At 43.0% G+C, this 23,751-nt stretch overlaps 2 protein-coding genes across 5 annotated transcripts in view; both read right to left on the minus strand.

Annotated features, from left to right (window-relative positions):
* Nucleotides 1-3,561: 3,561 nt before the first annotated feature.
* LOC134087926 (peroxisome proliferator-activated receptor delta-like) lies at nt 3,562-20,109 on the minus strand. Of its 4 annotated transcripts, none has more exons than XM_062541774.1 (8): nt 19,919-20,109; nt 14,033-14,621; nt 11,736-11,887; nt 10,385-10,523; nt 9,147-9,349; nt 8,293-8,496; nt 7,379-7,622; nt 3,562-6,234 (listed from the first exon to the last, which is right to left on the minus strand). In XM_062541774.1, the coding sequence occupies exons 2-8, from the start codon at nt 14,508-14,510 to the stop codon at nt 5,987-5,989; spliced, it is 1,668 nt and encodes a 555-aa protein (XP_062397758.1). In that variant the 5' UTR covers nt 14,511-14,621; nt 19,919-20,109; the 3' UTR covers nt 3,562-5,986. The 4 variants fall into 4 exon arrangements, with proteins under 4 accessions (XP_062397758.1, XP_062397757.1, XP_062397756.1 ...); XM_062541773.1 differs by having other exon boundaries at nt 19,884-20,109; XM_062541772.1 differs by lacking the exon at nt 19,919-20,109 and adding an exon at nt 18,612-18,979.
* Nucleotides 20,110-21,315: 1,206 nt separating this feature from the next.
* The window catches only part of LOC134086929 (PDZ domain-containing protein 4-like), a 30,566-nt gene continuing 28,130 nt past the window's right edge, over nt 21,316-23,751 (minus strand). The window contains exon 5 of the mRNA XM_062540125.1: nt 21,316-23,751. This exon is cut by the window's right edge and continues 1,096 nt beyond it. Within this exon, the coding sequence (XP_062396109.1) occupies nt 22,640-23,751 (1,112 nt within the window). The 3' untranslated portion in view covers nt 21,316-22,639.

The raw sequence follows: 23,751 nt of genomic DNA on the forward strand, positions 1-23,751 counted from the left end.
TTACTGATCATTATTGCATATGTAACTGTTAAATAATGATAATAGTAATTCATTAACAAAATGTTATTGCATGATATATTAAGTATCAGCAACAATTTATACATATTTTAGAAATAGGCTTATTCACTATGAACAAACCAATCATAACTTTATGAACAAATGCTTAACTGATGATAAATGATGCATGAACAATTAATTACTAATGATGAACAAACCATTAACTAATAAATGCTTAATAGGTGATGAATTGTAGTTATTATAAAGTGTTACCCATGTATTTAATAAAACATTACACATTGTGCGTGTGTGTGTGTGTGTGTGTACCCTGTAGTTGGTGGTTGTTTGTCATTTACATACACAAACAGAGAAGCAAACAATGACTAGACATTATTTCATAATAGCATTTTCTTTTAATATTAATTTAAATCTGAAATCTTAAACAATCACGAGTAAAAGTTTCAGGTCATTATTTGGCAAAAAAAGGGTTTGTTGGCTCAAACATGTCTTGTCAATATGGTCCAGGATAATATAGTTCTGACATCACTCCAGCTATTTGCATAATGAGGGATTCCCTCTCATGCCTAGTCACTCTGTGGTCTGGTTGTCCCAATGGAATCCCGTCCACTGTGTGTGTGTGTGTGTGTGTGTGTGTGTGTGTGTGTGTGTGTGTGTGTGTGTGTGTGTGTGTGTGTGTGTGTGTGTGTGTGTGTGTGTCAGTCGATGGCTTACATGATATACTGTATTTATCTCTACCTCTGTTTGTTTATTTATTCATGCAAAGTTCACAGCCACAACACACACAAAGAACACATGTGCCCACACACACACCTCCCCTCTGGCACCAGCTTGCATGTCCTGCTCCCCCTGCCCCTTTGTGTAAGGGATAATGACCATGACATCTTGTTCGGTTCACAGAAATAAATGCATGGGCGTTCACGCACAAATGCATTTATTTCTGTGAACCGAATGCCATGGAGTCCATTAATCCCACTTATTCCACTCTTGCTACTTGTGTTGTGTTCATTACCGGTTATAATGTAAACGCTAAAACTAGCGCTAAAACTTACTTAATGTAAACTATAACGTAAATTGCCAACTGTCTCGAATGTAGAACTACTTTTTACCGCCACATATCAACTAATCTCTAAACTTGCAGGAAAAACTACCGTTATGGCCAAAAGCCAGTTGTTAGTTCTATCTCTACTGTTGACAAGCAGGCATATCCCAGGATTCTGATGAACCTAAGCTTTGAAACGTCGCTAACTTAGCCTACATGCCATCCAATAGCTGAAATCCACCTCCATCATATGTTACAATGTTAGTATGTTCTGGACATCTGTATTTCAGCTTAGGTGCAATGTTCATTTAAAATTCACAACAAGTTTGGCGAATTACTGTAATAAACAAGTTTGATGCGGCCAACAAATTGGAGCTACTTCATAAGTGTGCAAAGTGTGTTAATGCACCAAGATACCGTAGTCAGATAGATAGATAGATAGATAGATAGATAGATAGATAAATGCACGGACGGACGGATGGACAGGTATGCTGTATGTACATGTATTTGTGTGTGTGGACAACTTTAGACAAAAGACACAAAACACAAATGTAGCAGTACACAGCCATGCAGCACACCCAAAGTAGTGGCATAATGAGGGATTCCCTCTTCTGCAACGTCACTCTGTGGGCAGGTTGTCCCAGTGGAATCCCCCTCAGTGACGTCACAGTGACGAGCGCCTCAGCTATAGCCATGAGCTTACCCTTTCAACCTTTATGAAGATGCATACATAAACAAAACACAACAATGTAAGAGCCCAGAATGCATTAGTCTCATAATACATCAGCACTGTCAAACACACATGCACTCACACATACACACACACACACACACACACGACGCAGACACACAAACAAATACAAACACACACACACACACACACACACACACACACACACAGACACACACAGACCGACAGAAAGAGAGAGAGAAACACTGTCTGACCTTTGTTACTACCTCTGTTTGTTTATTTATGCAAAGTTCACTCATGACGCCCTCACAGACCCAACATACACAGAGCATCCACACACAACACACACACACACACACACACACACACACACACACACACACACTAAAGGGTGGTTGATGGACATAACCCCTCGAGGTGATTCCAATGGAACCAGAGTTTTGTTTTCTTAACAATGACCTAGATAGGAACTAAATGTGTAAAAACAACCATTACATGTAACACCAACTCATGGCTAATTGTGGACTTGGAGGTCTAATAACACATTCTTGGAGAGGAAAATCCTTACGTCACAGGGAACTCTGCTTCATATCCTGAGCATATCAAGTGAGTCTTGGAAGAAGTTCTGATCAGTTAACAGAAGAAACAAAAGGAGAGCATGTTTGCGTCTATGGCTCTCTGGTGATAGACTTGGGCTAGGGATTGTTTCTAATTATCAAGAGATGAATACAAAATCAGACAAGAGAAGCAACTTGGAATGGAATGTGGAAGTGGAAGGTCTTGGCAAGTTGCATTTATGTCTTACAGTTTTTCTCAGTCGTTTTGGTACATTTCTCAGATCAGAATTGAAATTCTCAAAACTGTTCAATCTTCAGATCATTGTGTCACTTGTGCACATCAAAAAAAACAGTTTCTCATTCCTTTGATCAAGTTGCGAATGTTTTGGTACATCCATGCAAATTATCATGTACGATTCTCAAAATCATCTTTATACATGACAAATGCACCATTTCATGCTGCAAAGAATCTGCTGGTATAGGCAGGAAAAGGAGAGAAACTCATGGTGTGGCCCCCATCTTCCCCTGACCTCAACCCTTCACAAATTCAGCGAAATACGGAAGTAACGCAGCGTCGCCATTACTGCGTGCCTGGCTGCTAAGAAAGTAGCACGTTGGTTCTGTAGGCAGCTATTGCAGAGGTTAGCTGTAACTAATACACGTCTTAATACCTTATGTTGTTAATTAATTACCTTCATCTGAGTTTTGGCAACAATCTGACATCATCTACCCAATGTTCCCTTTCACCTGACATTTTCTTTCATGAGCAGGATCTCTTGTTAGACATTATCTGACAGGATGCTTTCATCGAAAAGCACAGGCAAGTGTCACTCGTCACTCTCCGCAGGCACACAGTAATGGTGATATGCAAGATGGCAGCAATGAGCATCAAACAGGCTAATACTGTAGACCTACTGGAAAAAGCACCGTACCAATCTCTAGCTATGGTGAAGGGTATGTGATGATGTGGGGCTATTTTAATTCCAACGACCAAGGGAACTTTATCAGGATGCATAGTATCCTAGATCCATGAAATAGCTGGCCTTTAACCCTGTGTTAAATTCCCATAGGGTTACATAGGGGGTCAAATACTTCCTTCCCCCTAGCATTTAAGGAAGAACATTTATTTATTTACGATACATTCTTCAATCACAAAGAAAATTGGTGTCATTAGCGGTTAGATTTTTACTCATTTCTTTTAATTAAGGCATTAAGATAAACTGTCAAATGATGATTTTATATTTGTCTTTCTAGGTTTTCAACTTTAGCATGGTATCAAATACATGTTCACCCCACTGTATTTGAAGTTTATCTTCATAACAATCATTATTGTATCCAATGTGAAAAATAGTACTATTTCGTTACAGTCTCTGGTCATTATTATTTATTTAAAAAATATGCATGATTAATAATCGATAATTGTTCAAAGACATCATCATCCCATTTCTAATGGCTCGGCACAACAAAAGATTAAAGTTCAATGTCTTTGTCAGTGAGACAAGATAAGAAACCCCAAACATGGTAACAGTGGTCCTAACAAGCTAAATATGAGTACTACAGTACTACGCATTAAACTTGCTCCACTAATTGTATGGGTAACCCTTTTTTCTATTGTGTCGGCTCAAAGTCAATGCTATCAGCTATCAGCTGACATTGCACAAACAGAGGACGATATAAAAAAAACTATAAAAAATTCTACTCACTTTTGAAACCAATATCAAAAAAAGCTGATAGCAATGACTTTGAGCTGACACAATGGGACCACACACTATACTTTAGTGAAAACCACACAAATCAAAACATGTAGATCATATATTTTCTTTTTTTAATGAGAAAATGTAAAAAGTGTAAGTCAGTTGTAACTCTGCATAGATCACGGTGATAAAACACATTTGTGTGTTTTACATATTGTGCAGCATGACAACGAGAGCTGAATCCAATTGCTTTTCCGTCAGTCCCCATTGTTCCCCATCCAGGACTCCAGCAGCATGCTGCCTCCTGGATTTACTTGATCCACAGTAGATGCTCCTTTGCGTCTTCCTCCTCCTCCTCCTCCTCCACATCCCCTTCCTTCCCTTCAGTTTCCTGCTTGTAAACATGCTTAGGACTAAAACACGTTTTAAATATATGTCCATACACAACAGTAAGGTCCAGTCACACAATTGGATTGGTTGAAATGCACCTAAAGTTGACGTTTGTACCATTCCACTGTCAAGTTAACACACCGTTGTTGGGTAGCAAAAAGCCACTGGTGGTATAACAATTTCCAGAATTGTATTATTTACTCTGCTGTTTTGTTGAGGAAAAAGCCAATGTTAAGATCCAACAATATTGAAATAATATTTTGGGCTTCTTTTTATAACTGTTTTTTTTTTTTCCCGCAACTGTTACACTAGTACAAAAGCAAATAAACAAGTGAGGGGGTGTGCGTTATCGTGAATGACATCACCACAATGATCTGTCCCTGCTGAAAAAAACAGCCTGACCAGCTAAAGGTGGTTTGCTGGTTGACCAGCTTGTTTGACCACCCTATGATGGTTGACCAGCTAGACCAGCAAAACTCTTGCGAAAACATACCTTCAGCTGGTTTACCCATCTTACGGTGGTAATTCAGCTGGTTTTGCTTGTCTTACCACCTCAAGCTGATCATTTTAGTTGGTGTTGCTGATCTACAGTACATTGCTGGTTTTTACTGGCCATGACAGCTTGTGTTGGTCATTCTAGCAAATCGGCATGACCATCTTGCATCAACAATGTCAAGCTTGGCAGCCTGGTCACCAACATGACCATCTTACACCAGCTGTATCCCACACGACAGGCTGGTCACACCAGCATGACCAGCTTCCTCAGATGGTCACGCCAACATGTCCACCTGGTGGCCTAACCAGCTACACCAGCAAAGACCAGCAATAGCTGATAGAAAACCAGCAAAGACCAGCTAAAATCAGCTACCAGCATAAGCTGGTTTCTTGCCGTCTTTTTTTTTTTTTTTTTTTAGTAAGGGCAATATTAAACAAGCTATGTTACTTTAACAGAAACACACCTTTCACATCTTTCTGTTGTCTATCACTTAAAAGTTTGTGTGCTTTTACGGTATTAAAACTCTGAGAAAGTTAAAGAAAGTGATAGGAGAAAACCTTGGAGGACTACAGGCAGTCCTGTGCCACTCCACTCCCTGATCTTTAGTATAGATTAACCGCGGTCACCTAGTAGCAACTCAACTAGTTTCTTCTCTAAGCTTATAGCCATAATGGAAAACATGATTAACATTTTAAAAACATTATCAACATAAAAAATATATATATGACCATGAACATTCCCTCCTCTCTTGCTCACATACACACACACACAAACACACAAAAAAAACACTTGTATCTTCAAGCTGATAAACAGGAGGGACGTAAGGGCTGTAACCGTGAAACCTGTTTCAGGTAGAAATGGCTGTGGAATAAATGCCATTCCATTTGCAAGAACAAAATTGTGACATTGTCTGAAAAATTCAATATTCATGATCTTAAAAAAAAAAAAAAAAAAAGTTCCCAATTCTTAAGACTGAACTCCCATGTCTGAGGGTCAGACAGTCCCTCAGGACCTGTCCCTGTCAGTCCACATGGAGCTCAGCTTCAGTACATGGCCTCGAAGATCTCCTGCAGGAGCAAGTGCAGCGACATTGCGTCTGCTTCAGTACATGTCCTTGTAGATCTCCTGCAGGAGCGGGTGGAGCGACGTTTCTGACTCCGTCTTTTTGATCATCTGCACAAGCTGGGCGTTCTCTGTGACTAGCTGCCGCAGGTCGGCCATCTTCTGCAACAGCTTGGGGAAGAGGTGAGGGGAATCCAGGTGGTGTAGCTGTAGGTGCTGGTTCAAGGCCTGCAGGATGCCATCTTGGATCTGCTCCACCTGTTTCACGTTTATCAAGCCTGGACGGTCTACAACATAGAAAAATATATTTATTCATTTAACAGATGCTTTTATCCAAAATGACCTACAGAAGAAGCAGGTGCACTCCACTCTAGTAATGTACTGTAGTTCAGCGTTGTGATTGGCAAAGGTCGAAAAAGCAGGAAATTATACAGAGCACATAGCGAAGGGACTATTTGGGCATAATGCCTGTAGCATAGACTACATTTTTCCATAAAAACTCTTAGCGCTGTCCTCATCCGTTTTCTCATGGTGATATAGAAGGCCATCCCAAAATATCTTTTGGGTGACATGTGACGCCAGGGGGCGCCAAACAAACATTTTCTAAAATGCAGCTGATCACCCCATCTGCTTCACCCTTTCAATGACATCCACAAGTGAATGCACTAGCAGAGTGATATGAAAGACGTGAATCAGAAGCACAAAACCCATTGCCATTGACAGCAGTCTGTTACATGTAGCAAAGGACTTCTGAAAGTTGGGGTACCATCCCTCTGAACGACGTCTAGCACCAGTATGCCAATCCAACCTGTTCTCATTTGTTGTTCCTCGTTGGTGGAATGCGCTACCAGTTCCTACTAGAGCAGGGACATCCCTCTCCATCTTATTCTAGCACTTATCACCTTATCTGACCTTGTTCTTATTGTACTCTACCTTTTAAATTGTTTTATTATTGGAAGAATTGTTTAAAACTATGGGGAAAAGTTTTAAACTGTTAACCATGTTGAAAGTTGCTTTGGCTAAACATGCATCAGCCAAATGTAATGTAATGTAATGTAATGTAATATAATATATATAAAGCTGATCTGTACAATTTGGTTGGGTCTCATTTTCAGGACGGAAAATCCGTAAATCTGGATTAACCTTGAAACATCACATCTCTGGTAGTTTTTTTTTTTTTTGCATGTTGTTCGTTTGTTCGTTTATAGCATATAAGCTAATATTATTGGCATAAGAGAGTTTGGTTTCAGAACGATTTTGAAAGCAAATTAGAAAAAGCCCATCAGAATCAATCACATTTTGCAAATCACAAAAAGAAAGAATGCTATAATATCGAGACTTTCCTTATTGTGGTCATGCATGATGTTATAATTACAGTTGTTTCTAGTCATCTTAAGAAAGGAGGGAAATAAAAGGTCCCACTGTACCCACCTCCACACAGAATAATGGCTGCCACAAACAGAGCGAGGTCACTGTCGTCTAGCTCCAGGGCGTTGAACTTGACTGCAAACTCGAACTTGGGCTCCATGATTTCGCTAAAGGGTTTGCGGAGGCTGCGGAGAAACTCGCGCGTCACAAAACCCTTCCCGTTGGCCACCAGCAGGCCGTCTTTGTTCATGAGCGACGGCAGCATGGCGAAAATGGCCTCGTGAACACCGTACTTCAGAAGAGTCACCTACACACACACACACACACACACACACACACAATAAGCAACTCTATGATGGGAAGCTAAGTGAAAAACAGACCATTTCACACAAGTAAAGGTTTGGCTTATTCACGGGTTAAATTCAGCTTAAGGAAACATGTCACAATAAACCAGTTTTAGAGATATTGAGAATGCCATAATCAATATCCTTAATTAGTATCACTGTGTGATATATGTCATTATTCAAGTCATTGTTCTCTTCATATGTATACAAGCTCTCCACCTCACAACTCAATTTGTTTGCCAAACATCAAGACAAAACATAAGTAACTAATGAATTTAACTGATAACATTGTTATTATTATTATTATTATTATTTGTTCAAATGTTATATTATTTTGCCCATGTTAATTGTGTAGAGAAATTCTGATTTTGCGACAGTCCCAGTATACATGTATTTAACACGGTAGGCCACCTCCTCTACACGTGACATAATACATGTATACTCACATCCATAGCTGAAAAAGGTAAATAGATAGCAAGGTTTTTATATGAAATCCTGATTGATGAGACTTCCAGTTCCACCACATATTTGTTTCAACCATTCACCAAGTCAAATGAGTAACTTCCAAATCCCTCTATAATTCAGAGCTAGCTGTGAACAAGTCAAAGTCCATGAGAAGTAGCATGCCGTTACCTGGTCGTTGAGGAAGAGGTCCACGAAGCCTGGGATGTTTTTGGCAAACTCTGTGAGCTCCCTGACGGTCTCGACGGTGGTGCACTGACAGCGGTAGAAGACGTGGACGCCGATTTCCTTGTTGGGCGGGGCACCATTGAGCTGGTTCCACACCAGGCCGTTCTCAGCCTGCCACAACGTGTCCATGTCGTGGATCACAAACGGCTGCCGAGGAGTAAAGACAGGACAGGGCAGCAGAATGAGTCTGACATACAGCACTGACACACAAATACTGTACACTTTAACCATTTATTTATGTCCCCATGGAAGAAAAGGGTGCAGGGACACAAATATTAAGGATGCAGTAGAATACATGCACAGACTTATGGACACACACACACACACACACACACACAGGGCTGTTTCTACATTAACATTATTAAATAGACTCCAACATACAGTAATGATAATAAGTGACCTCTTTTATATTATTTGACAGGTGAAATGCTCATGTGTCCCATTGACACTACTGGGCTGATTAACACTGGCCAAATGAACTCGAGGTTCACTGCAAGTGTGTTGCTGTGTGCTGGGGCAATGTGAACAGGCCTTCTGCGGCTATGGGATTAGAAACCTTCTAGACTAGAGAATTTCAACACAGGGGGGACTAAATGATGTAATCCCAATTATTTTCTTAAAAAAAAAAAAAAAAAAAAAAAGTTGTATTCAATAAATATATGAATCCGTTAATAATTCGTTTTTGTTTTTTTTTACTGGTATTTTATATACCATTACAATGTACGCACACAAATCTCTATAGATCTCTATTAGCCAACGGGTTCTTGGCCTGAAAAATGCTGAAGGTTCTCAAGTACCGAGGTGCAGCTGGTCTTGCCAGTGAGGATGCTGCGGGCCTTCTTCTTGGTCATGTTGAGGTTCTTCAGGTAGGCAGTGTTGACGTGCTTGGCCAGGGTCTTGAGGTCGGAGCCGCCAGGATTCTGGACGCTCTGCTCTCCCGCCAGCAGCCCGGCCACCAGCTTCTTCTTCTCCGCCTCTGGCATCCGCCCGTACCGGATCGCTGTGGGAAGGGTCAAAGGTCAGGGTCAGGGCAGTCAGGACATAATAGCCACACATACAATATTTACTTCCTTTCTACTCCATACACTAATTTAGCCACCATTGACCTTGAATACTTAAGATATATTTTATGTCTATCATGGACATATGTCACATATTTACTCATACTGTATGTTTATCCTGCTATGTGTACAGACTGATCTGCCTGCTTCGGATTCTCTCTTCCCTGACTTTCTGTTTTAAATGATGTAGGCGATGTCATGCCATACCACATTATGCCACTAGAGGGCAGAGTGAGATTAACTGAAAACTGAACAGCACATTCCCATGGTGTGACATGGAGTGTTCAGACCTGAGGATGGAGAACTGAGGACCAAATCAAACTAAATACAGTAATGTAATGCAGTTGTCAGCCTCCAATCAACTCCTTTCAGGAAGTTGATAAAAAAATACAAGGCATGAAGGACAAAAGACATTACAGTTCACATTACATTACATTCCCTGTGTACAGTATAAGACGCGGGACAGTGTTTTATGCAAGTAACGATTTGCCCCTGTATGGACAAAGAAACAGTCGCAGTATAGGAAAGGAAAACACTGCATTAAAGAGAAACTATGCAGGATTGGCGATTTCATCTTAAGTTTCGGTTTCGTTTTTCATTTTCGCTCGTTTTATGCTTGCATATTTCTCTGCAGAGCTTCCCCAACAGCTTTAGCGTGTATATTTATACATATATAGGCTATATATAAATTGCAAGCATGGTTCTTCTTGTTCTTTATGCATCTCAGCCTTCCAGATGTAAACAGGGAACGATCGTCTCCTGAACAAACTGCAAGGTTGCAATAGCGGATAGGGACACTGGGGGCGGGAGGAAATATTACTGTTTTCGATAAAACTGGTCAGTCAAGCAAAACAACGATCTCTAAGCGATTTTATGACTATGAAAAAGTTGCATAGGGTCTCTTTAAAAAGCCAACACTTTTTCAAATTCCCTGATATTCCAGAAATTCTATGACCCGTGGGAACACAGCTCACCGTCGTGGGACATGCCGAGTGCGAGGCACTTCTGGAAGCGGCAGTACTGGCACTTGTTTCGGCTCTTCTTCTGAATCTTGCAGGCGCGCTCACAGCGATCATACTCCAGCTTCATACGAATGGTGCGCCGGAAGAAACCCTGGACGAGGAGGATAACAAATAAACACATAGTAGGGCAAGAGTCAAAGAATGGTTTAAAAGGTAAAGATCATAATAAAAAAGAAAACATAAAACGCAGATAAGAGCTTTCTGAGTGGGTGAGAGGGTGGCTGCACTATAAAGTTTATTTTCCTGTGCGGTGCACTTAGCAGGATCACTGAATCAGATTCAGTCATGCAAGTCTCATTCTTGTTGAAACGTTCATTTATTTACTCTTATATGGAGCTACACGCAAGGATTTTCACGTCACATCACATAAATAGAGGTATAATTGTAAAGCATGTAATAAAATATGGTTAGTTTCTCAACTTCTTCCTGTACAGTGGTACAGGAAGATAATTCATAGATAAGTCATAGATAAAGAAAGATAATAAGATAAAGAAAGAGCTATTAAACAGATCTGTGAGTGGGGGGATGGTGCAAAGTGTGCAATGGCAGCATGTCATGTCCATATGGTGTATTTTAAAATGTTTTGGGTATGGCTGGGACGGCATGGATCTTTTTCTTACCGCGGTTGAAACGCAATAAATGACCGCGATTTGGCACTACACCCCTTTACCGGGATTTCATTTTTGTTTTGCAGTGACGAGCTCAGAACCACAGTAGGCGTCACGTCACCGCAGTATTGTGGTAATGCAGTTATCGTCCCAGCACTAGTTGTGGGTGAATTTAATGTAGGAACAGGAATAAGGTAGTAACTCTTCCTCAGTCCTTCTGTTTAGGCCACGTGGCTACAGAGGCGGCTACCAGACCTCAGCGGTCTCAACAGTCCACTGTGTGTGGTATTTCACGTCTAATGCTGTGGCCTCGAAAGGTCCTTGTATGTGTTTGCTCACAGTGTTAGTTAGAGTCATGAGAGAGAGAGAGAGAGAGAGAGAGAGAGAGAGAGAGAGAGAGAGAGTGTGAGTGAGTGTGTGTGTGTGTGTGTGTGTCCACCCCACACTGATGTACCCACCTCTCCTTGTGTATTTTCTGTTTTTGTTTTTCTCTTATGGTCTTATGTATGTTATGCTGTATGCAAAAATAGTTTTGGCAACACTGTTCCCTTACAGTCATGCTAAAAAAGGAACTTCGAATTCGAATTTGAGATAGAGATAGAGAGAGTGTGTGAGAAAGAAAGAGAGAGGGATACAGAGAGAGGGAGAGAGAGAGAGAGAGAGAGGGAGGAAGATACAGAGAGAGAGAGACCCACCTTGCAGCCCTCGCAGGCGTGCACACCGTAGTGGAATCCGGAGGCCTTGTCCCCGCAGATCCGACACTCCACACTGACGCCCATCCCAGATGGGTCATCCCGACCCAGTCGGAGCTGCTCCGTCAACGACAGGGACGGCGTCTGAGACATGTCTGCACACACACACACACACACGCATGTCAGTGTTTTATGCAAATGATACGAAAAAAATTGTGCATTCATGTTAATAATTATGCATTCAACAATCATGTATATATAGTGTGTAAATCAACAATCACGTATAAATAAATACTTCGTTACTTATGATACAAAAATACAAAATATTCCAAGTGATTCCCTGTGTCATTTGATTCAACACTTTTTTGAGAAGTTCACTAGTCACAAATTCACGTTATACATTTCTTAATTATCCAAAGCGCAACATTAACATCCAATTCAGTGAGCACAAACAATGAGCCCCCATGTTCATGCCCGCAGAGTGAAGCACTGTTAGCGGTCTGGCAGATCTAGCTGTTGGCTGCAGCAACTCCAGCTAGGTAGAACCGATTGTTTTGAGACTTATCGTAATTTCCCAAATATTAGCTGCAGCTTATACATTGATTTGACAAAATTTGCCAAATTAACATGTATATAACACTGTCCTGCGGCTAATACACAATGCGGCTAATACACAGGAAATTAATGTAGAGTTTGGCCCTTTCCGAAACCAGCCCCTAAACTCTAACACTACACACTTCCACTTCGTTTGCGCGTTCACGCGAGGGTCCGCCACATTAAGTATCATCCGAAACGAATTTTGAGTCGAGTGAAGTGCCTAGGGAGAGGGGCTACCACGCCTCCAGGAGCAAGTCAGCATCGATGCTGACTTGAAACGCAGGTGCAACCGTTTTCAAGTGTTCGTGCAGCTCGCGTATCTCCATGCCAGTTGTTTTTTGGTCCGTATGACAGCATTTACAGACAAAAGCGTGATTTAAGCTATATTGTAACAACTCATGTTTAGTTTGATACTCAGTAAAATGTGCAAGATCGTACAGAAGTAGGCTGTACTATTTAAACACATGTGCAGGTCGCATTTACAGCACTTTTATATTTTGATGTTAAATAAAGCATAAAATGCAACTCCTCACTCATAGTAATGAAAGGAGAGAAGAGGGATGTATATCCTAATACACAGGGGTGTCCAGAACATCTTAATTGGCGATTTAATATATATTGCCTTCATAATTTCTATGAAAACGAATATGACGTCAACTTCCTTCTCCCTTCAAGCGCATCCGAAATGTAGCGCTGTTTTAACCCCCTAACCCTTCAAATGCGAGTGTTCTCCGCACCCACGAGTGGACTTGAAAAGGAAGTTCACTCGCTAACCGAGTCGAAGTGAGTAGGGATCCGTTTCGGAAAGGGCCTTTGTGTATTTAGGTTAGTGGTGTAATTACATGGTATGGCCACGTGGCGATCTGAATAGTTTAGGTTTAAATGTACAGTATGACAACTTCAGAAGAACAATGCAGGCGGAGGTCTGCACTCTCTGAGTGCTTTTCTTGTTTGTTATGTTATCTATGTGTTTAGCTGACACCTTTATGTAAAGAAACTTGCAGACACCAGTGGCAGGGGCCAGGAACAACAATCTAACTCACAAATTTGAGTGCTAGCGGAGCTCCTTAGTTACTACACTACCACCGTGCACTTACAGTACGACTCATGATAGATAGATAGATAGATAGATAGATAGATAGATAGATAGATAGATAGATAGATAGATAGATCTATCATGAGTCGTAAGTGCACGGTGGTATTGATATTGATGTTTAAAGTTACTCATAAGGTGAATGACATACTGTAACCTACAGAAACAAATTGTTTCACCTGAAACTAGATGCCACATTAGATTAGATTGTGCTTTAAATCACAGAGAAGAATGAAGAAACGCCTGTAGATATGCCACCCTCAGTATTGACCTCAGGGCTGCAGAAATGTATGTATAAACTGTGATTTATAAGCGGGAAATTACAGTATGTCAAACACAGACAGACATACAGTACACACAAGCATGCACCCACACACACACAGTTATATAAAACACTCCCCCCCCCCCCCCCCACACACACACACACACACACACACACACACACTGTACATGTTAGAATCAATCAAGACAAACTGCTTTTCACAGAGCAGCTGATTGAAATCCATACTGTATTCAGGCGAAGTTATTGCTAGGGGTATGAGCAGTCAATTGGGCAGTAATATACTGTAATGGAGGCCATTAACAAATTCTACACTGATGCCCATCTCACCTGTAAAGTTGGGGGTGGTGCTGGCGGGTACCGGGCTGGCATGGGCACTGCTGCTGTTGCTGTTGCTATTATTATTATTCTCCTCCTGCTTGCCCTCGTCACCCCTGTGCCCGTTCTGAAAGCTGGCATCCCAGGCACCTCTGCTGCCACTGCCGCTGCCCGGGGGCGACACCTCCGTGCCTTCGCTGCCCTCCATCTCGCTGCCCTCCTCCTCCGAACCCAGGTCCTGCAGGTCTGATGCCCCCCCACAGTCCGAGGAGAGTGACTCTCCTCCTCCTCCGAGTCCCACCCAGCCGCTCTCCCCGAGGGCACGAGGGGACGACGACGACGACGACGACGCCACAGTGGCGGTGGGGGCGCGGAGCTCTGTCCGTGGGGACGTTCGGGACGGCGGCGCTCCCAGTGCGTGCGGCTCCACTCCCCCCATGGTCAGCAGCGCCGGCTGGGTCTCCTGGACACTCCGCTGCGCCTCCTCCATCGGCTTCCCTATGATGGGGTCTCGTGGCTAGAGCTCAAAGCTCTTGGTTGTCGTCGTCTTCATCATCATCGTCGTCGTAATCATCATTAACCAGTAATGTGCAACGCCTTTCTGTGGAGGGAAGACAATAGAAACCAGTCACCTTCCAGCCAACATAAAGTTCTTGGAAACAATGGAGCATATAAGACAGAAGTTTAGATCGGCCACAATCGGGTCGGGTCATAGAAACCAATCTAGACTAACACACCTGGCACTAGGCCGACCTCTCACACGACTCCCATGGAGTCTGGTGTGACCTTCGCAGTCGGAGATAAGTGTACAGTTCTTTAACAGCATGTCTTTGAAATGGAAATCAAAGGTTCCCCACCACCTGGAGTGACATATTTACCAAGCAAACTAGGAATGTATGCTTGTATACTCCACTATTATATGCAACAAAGGGCAATGAAAGGCCATCCCTTTCAGTGGAAATTCCATTGGTTTCGTTTTTAACGCAATCTTACAGTGACAATAGCTGGGTTTCCAACCAACATGAAACACTTTAAATTCTAGGATGTGAATACTATTTTCTTTTATTTATTTTTCTTTATCATTCATTTTATCAAGTGAGTCCCATTGAGATCTGAAATCTCTTTTTCAAGGGAGCCCTGATATACACATTTGAGGTGTTGAAAGGGTGTTGTTTGATTAGCATATTTTAGCCTATAATATGACTACATTGATGGAAATGAGTTTATCTGTATCAAATTTGTTTTCATAAATAATACACACAGACAACACAGATTTCACAGACAACCTTATGTTTTAGTCTCACAGCTTTTTGCAACTCGAGAGAAGAATCAAGAATCAATGTCCATTTTCAATTTGCATACCATAGCGGATGGAAACATACATTTTCTTCAGGCAAATTTTCATGAACACCTCCAAAATATGCAAATAAGCCAAATGGATACCCAGCTATTGTCAGAACCTCCACTATGTTGAAAGCTAAAGGGCCGAAGGGCTCCGCAACAATAATAATTTTTAAAAAAATCCGTAGCCCGCATCTTTTCTGAGAGGAAACTACAGTTCAGCCAAATACAGCCAAAGTGTTCGATAACTACCTCCCTCCTCCTCCCTTCCTCCCTCCCTCCCTCCCTCCCTCCTTCCCTCCTTCCCTCCTTCCCTCCCTCACCTGGTGCGTCAGCCTTTACCTTCCCAGCTTCTGTGCACCCTTCCTATGCCCTCCCAGCAGCTGCTCAGGCTGTGCTGACGTTAGCTTTCACCACTGAGAGGAGCGAACCAGGAGAAATTCAGCCTGTGCTTCCTGTTTGCTACACCAAGGCCATAGGCACCCTTTCCCCTAGAGATCAGATAAAGCATACACACACACACACATGTGCACGCTCACTTTGACACAGAATGACACACACACACGCACACACACACACACGTCGGAAGCTCACTCCAGGTGAAAGTGCTTGCTTCTCTAAGCGGAACGTCAATACCCTTTCAGTAGCTTACGTCATGGGAAGCCAGAGTGTCTTCCCTGCGTAGAGGAATGACCTGTTACACACATTTACAACTACGATAAGGCCCCGATAAAAAAGTGCTGGACTGTTTGCTTTAGAGACAATAAAACCAGCTGTTCAGGCAGCTCCCGGCTTTTACACTTCTTGACTCAGAAGCAATGTACTTGGCTCCATTCACTGAAAAAAACGGGGTAAAGAGGATCCATGCATGAATGCAACCTTCACTGAGCCAGTGGAGGGTGGCAAAGTTGAACGTTTTAGTTCCTATCTTATAGGCCTATTCAGCGAAAAAAATCAGGAGCAAAGTGAGAAACTGCAACAAGCACTCTTTTGAGACCGAACACGTCTGCATTAAACACAAGCTCTGTTCTTTTCCGAGCCTCATATTTTCTTTTGCGTAGGCGTAACCCCCGAGGACTTCCACTCCATTCAGCTTGCTTATTCAAAGTAGAAAAGACCAGAGAGAAAGGGAGAACATGTCCTGACAACAAGCCTCAGTAATGCAGTCTTTAAATGCAGCCTACATAACAGTGACTTCGGCCATAACTGAATAATCTTAAACCAAGTCAAGTCAAAGCTTGTGCATTTCTGATCAATGCTTGAGTGTAGGTCGGTGTTCTTTCGTGACAAACCTAGCACACATCATCTCAAAGTTTGTGCAACTATTCACTTCAAGCAGAACTGAAATTCGCAACACCAGCCTATAACAACTCTCACGGCATGGCTATAGCAGGGAAGAGATGAGATCAAACTAGGCTGTGAGTAAGCCACAGATTTAAGACCACCAAATCTGTCAATGTGCATTAGGAGGACATGCGGGGTGGGGTGGGGGCGGGGGATGGGAAATGGACTGAGAGACAGGACTGGCAAACGAGGTCATGTCCTTGACTTCCCTGGAGTGGGCCACATCAATAACAGATGTGGCCGACCGTCGAGGTTCATGTCAGACAGTGGGGGCCGAAAGAAAAGACTCACTAATCCGACCGAGAGGCTTAGAAGGTAGGCTCACAACTCAAAAGACTACAGACTACACACAAACACACAAGAGAGTCGGTCAGTGAGTCTATGAAAACAAGATTCCTCTATAGCATTAGGACCTCTAACATAAAGCCCCTTAAAATTTACTGAGGATTCCCACAGCTCCAGAGGTGCCAATCAAAAAATCTCTACTTCATAGTGTACTTAATCACGTTTCATTGAACTGCTACTACAAATAACAGGCTCAGTATAACCGTGCCATTTTAAACAGGCCATCCCTTCTAAAAGGACTTTGAGTTGATGCAATCAGCAAGAAGAGAGTTTGGTCTGCTTCCTTTCAGTCGTGTGGCTGGAAACTTCTGCCGATCAGCAGGCTGTTGAGACACGTCGAAGTGGTAACCCGTTGTGCTGGTTTTGTGAACGTGATGTCTGTGGTTTGCCTAACTCTCCCCTTGCATGCTAAAGGCCACTGAGAAACGACATGACTCATGTACAGTATAGTAGACTTGTCGGGTGGGTGGTGGTGGTGGGGCGGGGGTTACTGGTACTGTTCTGAAAAGCCATTCGATATATGGAATAGCCTCGGGCCTGTCTATTGAAAACTTGCAAAAACTATGAGCAATGACATTCTTTTAACACCAAAGCTGAAAATACAATATTTTGTAAAGGAAAATCATTCAATTGGAAATTGAAGAAACAAATAAACAATCTACAATTACCAGCTGTTTGTGTGTCTCATTGTTTTTTATACAAAAACTGACCATTGCTGTTGTTGACACCTGTGGCATGCAACTGTTAGTGTTTTCCCTGGAGAACAAGCAATATTCAGAACACTAGCTGATGTCAAAAGAACCAAAAACATAAAGTGAAACATCGTTTCATTCAAGTAAGTAAACGTTACTATAAGAACAGAGGTCCGTTAAAAACACACACACACACACACACACACACACACACACACACAAAAGAAACAGACCAATCCTAACCCGTGATGGAGCGAAAAGTTACTGGACTAGGCAGCTAGCTAGCCATGCAGAGGAAGTCCCCTAGCTGAGCTACTGGCCAGCTTTTCGATCTGGGGAGGGTTCACAGGTGGCTAATATTGTTTGCAGGTTGTTAATTAATCAATATCCATCACACTGTTACATAACTGCCCATCAATTCGTTCATAACGAAGTCATTGAGCATTTAACACCAGAGAAACATTAACGTTGGTGTTATTTGGCTAATTAGCCAACCACAATCACAGCTAACTTTGCTAAACACAACCATTGAGTAACACACCCCCATTTATGCTATGGACCTAGTTAATTAGCATAGAGGCATATATATGGTAACTTAGTAACACATGTAAAAAATGTTGCAAATGTAGACAACAAGCTACAAGCGTGGGTAAGCCGTGCACCAATCATTCAATTACTGCTATCGATTATCCAAGTACTTGCTTGTTCATGGTGCGGCTAGATATTGGTTAGAACCAGAACGAAATGGAGAGTTTAAAAAGGCAGCAAACTAGCAGAGATGCTTACATTTGCCCGTGATGTTAGCAAACTCATATTCTGGTATGTAAAACCCACAGACGGTTAGTACAGCAGCCAAATCCTGGTCTTACCTGATGTAAAGAGTTCTTCTTGCTTGTCGAACAACGGGAAGTTTTCGAGTCAAAAGATAGAAACCTAAGCTAACGACTGCTGTAAGTGAATAGTAAAATCAGTTCCGTTAGGGGAGTTAACTCTATACTGTTCCTGTAATGAACCTGAAACAGCCGACGGCATTGCATAATCTCACGCCAGCCAGCTCCCAATCGGACTCACGTTGTCCTCCCAATTGCTTTTCTCGGAACAACCCTCATCACAATAAGATAATAACGCTATATCCTAAGCTTGCTAAGCTATGCAGCTAGCATGCTAACTCGACCTAGCTAGCTCGCTAGCACGGTCTGGTAGCCCGTGTCTCTACTGGGGGGTATTTCACAAAACCAAGATAGGGGATTTAGACAGGCTTACTGGGTTATCCTGGATGAACATAGCCTTGACTTGGTTTCACAGAAGAGATCACATATAAGTTACCATGGGAATTTATACTTGGAAGCTAGCCTGCTCCCGACCAGGCTAACAGCCAAGCTAAGTTAATTCTAATGGTAATTACAATATCTGATTGGTTCTGCTAGCTGTCAGTCAAATCAGACCTCCATGCGATTTTTTCAAAGAGCTGTATTCCATTTATATATTATTTGCCACTTGTATTTACTCGCAAAACACAGCAGCATGGCTGCCTATACCATATGGGTGTCATTTAAATTATGGTGGCCTTATAATACTCGTTGTTTGCTTCTTTTTTGACGGACGTTTGATGAATAGCCTACTGTAGTAGTTGGTTGGAAGTGGAGGGGACATTTTTCGAAGGTGTTTTCAACTAATTCGGCCTTTAAGACAAATTAAGATAATATAGGACATACTTTGTGCATCTTTGCGGTGGCAAAGAGCTTTCTTAATGACGTTGCGTGCTGAGACAAGGAAGCTCACACACGTGGGTGCATACGTAAATTTGCATTCAGTTGATCTGCCACACCTACTCCCGCTATGTAACAGAAATACTCATGATTCCCATCCAAAAAAGTACAACTTTACCTCGTTGTTAGTCTATATCAAAAGCGGTTGTTCACTTTGTGTGCAAGACGCTATTTTTCGCGTCTTTTTTATTCCCACCGTGAGTTATTTGGGGGAGAAACGAGAACGCGCACACATACCGAATAACTTAGACCTGTCTTGACCTAGCCCCCTCAACTCATCTGCGCTCAGCATTAGTGAAACGTATTTAGCATGTTTACTTTGACCAGGCTTGGTCAACCGCGTGTGTCGTCACTTATCTTGGATCTACTTACTCTGGTTTTGTGAAATAGGCCCCAGGTAAACACACCTCTCTTGTTGTAGTAATCCTACAGTGTTTATTCTTTTCTTCATTGACGACCACAATCCTTCACCACGTTGTAACAAAATGTTTTCGTTTTTCAGGGTTACCCAGGCGGGAGGGCAAGCAACTCACAAACTTTCACTCTGTAACGTCCTAATCTAGGATAGCGCGGCTGTTCGATGCTCCACTGACTTTGATTGTCTTGTCTGACAGCCTCTAGCGTAGCTCAGTTGGCCAAACGTCAAGCGTGGCGTGATCACTGAACAAAATCAGAACCCTGGACAGTACCGCCAGAGGGGGCTATTGAAGTCAGCGGCAATAGAGCCAGTGTATTGCAGCCATTCATAGTCATTCAACTGACTATCCTACTTCAGACGTACAAAGTGTGGATTTTGTCATACTAACGTCAAATGCTTTCACAGTTTATTATTGGAAAATCCTATATCCTGGTCTAATGATATGCTGTTTTGGATGAGTTTGCACCCACATGAGACATCATAATATGATTGTCATCATATTGGTTAATCATACCTTCGAAGCCGTCCCAAAGGTTTTGGTAAAAGCTTTATTTTACAACATTTTCTGTTTGAACAAAACGATAGCTTTATCTACAAGAAGCCTACCACTGAACCACAAATACACAGTAAAAGCAACACAATCATAAAAACTGGCTATTGCCTAATATAAGACACAACAAATTCACACCTGACTCCATCCACACAGACCTACCACACACACACATATTTATATTTATTCAATTATGAACAATACCTACTACAGCTTTGAATAAAAACTGATTGAGAATGCTATTAACAACATGCAGTTTCTTGTCATCAAAGAGTCCCAACTGTCAATTTTCCCAAAATAAAAAATGTGGCCGTGTAGTAGTCATAATAAGATTTTGATTTACAATCATTAGCTTATAACTTCTGTCCTTGCATTTCACCACATCAAATATAATTGTGCCACTTTTGTCCAGTTTAAGTACCTATCCTTTTTTTACGTGGTCCTTTTGCACATGTGCATTGCCAACGAAATAGGCTCAATCATACTTTCTGTATGAAAATACCTTGTGTCTTTGCTCAGTGATGTATACAGAATTATGAAACTCAGTTTAAAATTGGTCCGTAGTTGGTGTGTTCAACTTCCCTTTAACAAAGTATCACTTCCTCAAATATAAGATCTTCAAAAAGGTTGTTCTGTGCTTTGCTTTGTTTTCTGAAAAAGCCCAATATCATCTTTATTCCTTTCAAAATTATGCATTTATGGCTAGATTTGTTTGTTGGAGTCCATGACAGAATTACAATGGAAGGGTTAAAGGGACACTTCACCGATTAGCATTAAGCTTTGTATCTTTAGAAAACCAGTCATGTTTTTGAATGGTCGTGCATCATTCCCTCTGTTTGCCTTGAGATGGGAGAAATGCTGATTTCAATGTTGGACTTCCTGCTTTCAATGATGTAAAAATCATCATTTTACATCATTGAAAGCAGGAAGTCCTATGCATGGTTTTCATAGAAATCCGTATTTCTCCAATCTGAAGGCAAACTGAGGGAATGATGCACGACCATTCAAAAACATGACTGGTTTTCTAAAGATACAAAGCTTAATGCTAATTGGTGAAGTGTCTCTTTAATGACCTTTGACCTATGTTTCAGAGTGTATACATTAGCAGACCACAGGGGACAAAGATGAGCCATAAACCATCTCATCCCGCCTCTTAATATCCAAATGATTTGGCTTGCTCATTACTTTCCCACACACAACAGTCCCGACAGCCTAACATTCAATGTCTGGAGTCTCAAGGCCTTTTGTCAGGAAGCAATCAACGTCATTCCGGAACTGTGTATGGCGTGTGTTATTTGCCAAACTTACTTACTCAAGCCATCGTTTGATTGATTATCAGCACTAGGCTGTGCCCTTATTCTTTTGTGCTCTTTTGGTTGTCTTCTCTCTCCTCTTTGAGCCACTGCAGTTCAACTATGTACAGGGTTTACCGTAGACACAAGAAATACACATGAACAGAAACACCCCACAGAGAGCACACAGAGAGAAGCTGTACAACGCTCAGGTAGAGGGACAGAATCACAGAAAACCCATAAGGCATCTGTTATAGGGATGAACTTATTTTTGGTCTTGCTTCGGCCCACTGTACGGGCGGTGTGTTTCTGTGTACAGAATCGTATGGCACGTTTCAAAAACGAAATGTGATGTGCGGACTTTGTTTGGACTATCAACACTTCTGTTAGGCTTCATGCTTATTATGGCACCACACTTTCATAAAAAGAGTTGGCATTTATGATAAAAATGTCATACAAAGTTATAGGAGTACCTCCGAACAGACATTCTTGTGATTAAAAAAAATGTTTAGAAAATTACAGGCATCGAATTATTTTCAATTTACATTCATTTATCATCATCTGACTGGACAGAGAAGTGCAGCATCCGTTTCACGGGGCTATGCCCATGCTATGTTACTACGTTCTCAATCTACGTATGAATGCTGTATGAATATTACCAGTATGTATTCATGATTAACCTCATTGCTTTAAAATCCTCTACAGAATGTATAGCAGCTTGTGGTTTATTGAATTTTGATCATTCTTTTTCATTTTGCTTGTTATTGTATTTCTCCTCTCTAACTTTTCTCCGCTTTTTTTAATTCCCTGCCTTTAAGTCACTTCCAGTTGTGTTTTTCTTTCACTCTCCTCTCTCCCGTTCTCCGATTCAGACTGTGGTGACGGAGAGAAGCGGGTTGTACACTTTCTGCCCGTCGGCGGAGCGGCTGCCGTGAGCGAGCAGCTCCTGGATGGTGATCCAGTTGTCCAGGATTTTACGGTTCCGCCGCTTCATGCTCTTCTTCTGGCTCAGCTCCAGGATGGAGGCGTGGCCTGGGGAGTCGCCCTGCGCCGCGGCCCCGCCCCCGCCCGCCTCTCGCCCGTCCCTGCCGTCGCGCTCGCGCAGGAAGTCCAGGCGGCTCTGCATCATGAACTCGCGGCGGCGGCGGTACTCGCGCGCCCTCAGCAGCTGCTGCTTGCGCTCCTCCTTGCTCCAGTAGCGGCCCATCTTCATCTCGCTCACGGCGTCGTCGTCCGTCGTCATGCCGCTGCGCTCCTCGCTGATCTTCATGGCGCGCGCCTTCAGGAGCCGGTCGCGCACCGGACGCTTGGCGACGTAGCGCGACCCGTCGCTACGGATCTTCACCTTCCACTCCATGCGCGGGGAGGCCGGGGGCAGCGGAGGAGGTAACGGTAGGGGCAAGGTCATTGCGTTAGCAGAGTTAGCGGCATTTGTGACATTAGCATGGCTAGCTGAGTTAGCGTTAGCCGCACTGGGAGCCAGGGGCTCCATTTCCCCGGTAACCGGGTTCAAGGCTGTGCAGGAGGCCTCTTCGTCGGCCTCCGGCAGCCCCAGGCCCTCGCTGGTGGAGGTGGAGCGCAGCTGCATACAGCTCTGGTAGCGCTGAGGAGTCCGAGACCCGCAGCGGCGTCTAGACAAGTAGGGGCTGTTCTCCGCACTGCGGCCTCCGGTCACTGGCGTCCCGTTAGCCCTCGGGGGCCTCCTGGCCTCGTCCGACCCCCTCCTCTGGCTCGACCCGGCTCGACCCGACTCGACTATGTTTCTGGACAGCGATTGGAACCGCGGGGTCGCCGGGCTGGAGTTCCGACTGTCGCCCCGTTCCTCGTCTCTCCTGCGCGCGCTGGGAGAGTAGGTGTGGTTGAGGTTCTGGCCGCGTGGCGCCTCGTGCTGCTCGGACCGGGTTCGGTACCGGCTGGGCGTGCGGGCAGGCCGGAGGGTGGCCGAGGCGCTGGAGTCCCCGTCGCCTCCGGGGCCGTGTC

The sequence above is a fragment of the Sardina pilchardus genome, chromosome 7 (assembly GCF_963854185.1).
Source record: "Sardina pilchardus chromosome 7, fSarPil1.1, whole genome shotgun sequence".
NCBI classification, from domain to species: Eukaryota; Metazoa; Chordata; class Actinopteri; order Clupeiformes; family Clupeidae; genus Sardina; species Sardina pilchardus.

What these genes read in the sequence shown, in the direction of transcription:
- LOC134087926 (XM_062541774.1), bottom strand. Translation starts at nt 14,510, where the DNA reads ATGGAGGAGGCGCAGCGGAGTGTCCAGGAGACCCAGCCGGCGCTGCTG. An exon ending in CACCACCCCCAACTTTACAG is followed by an intron (nt 11,888 to 14,032) that starts GTGAGATGGGCA and finishes GTGTGTGTGCAG; the next exon opens with ACATGTCTCAGACGCCGTCC. An exon ending in ACGCCTGCGAGGGCTGCAAG is followed by an intron (nt 10,524 to 11,735) that starts GTGGGTCTCTCT and finishes CTCCTCGTCCAG; the next exon opens with GGTTTCTTCCGGCGCACCAT.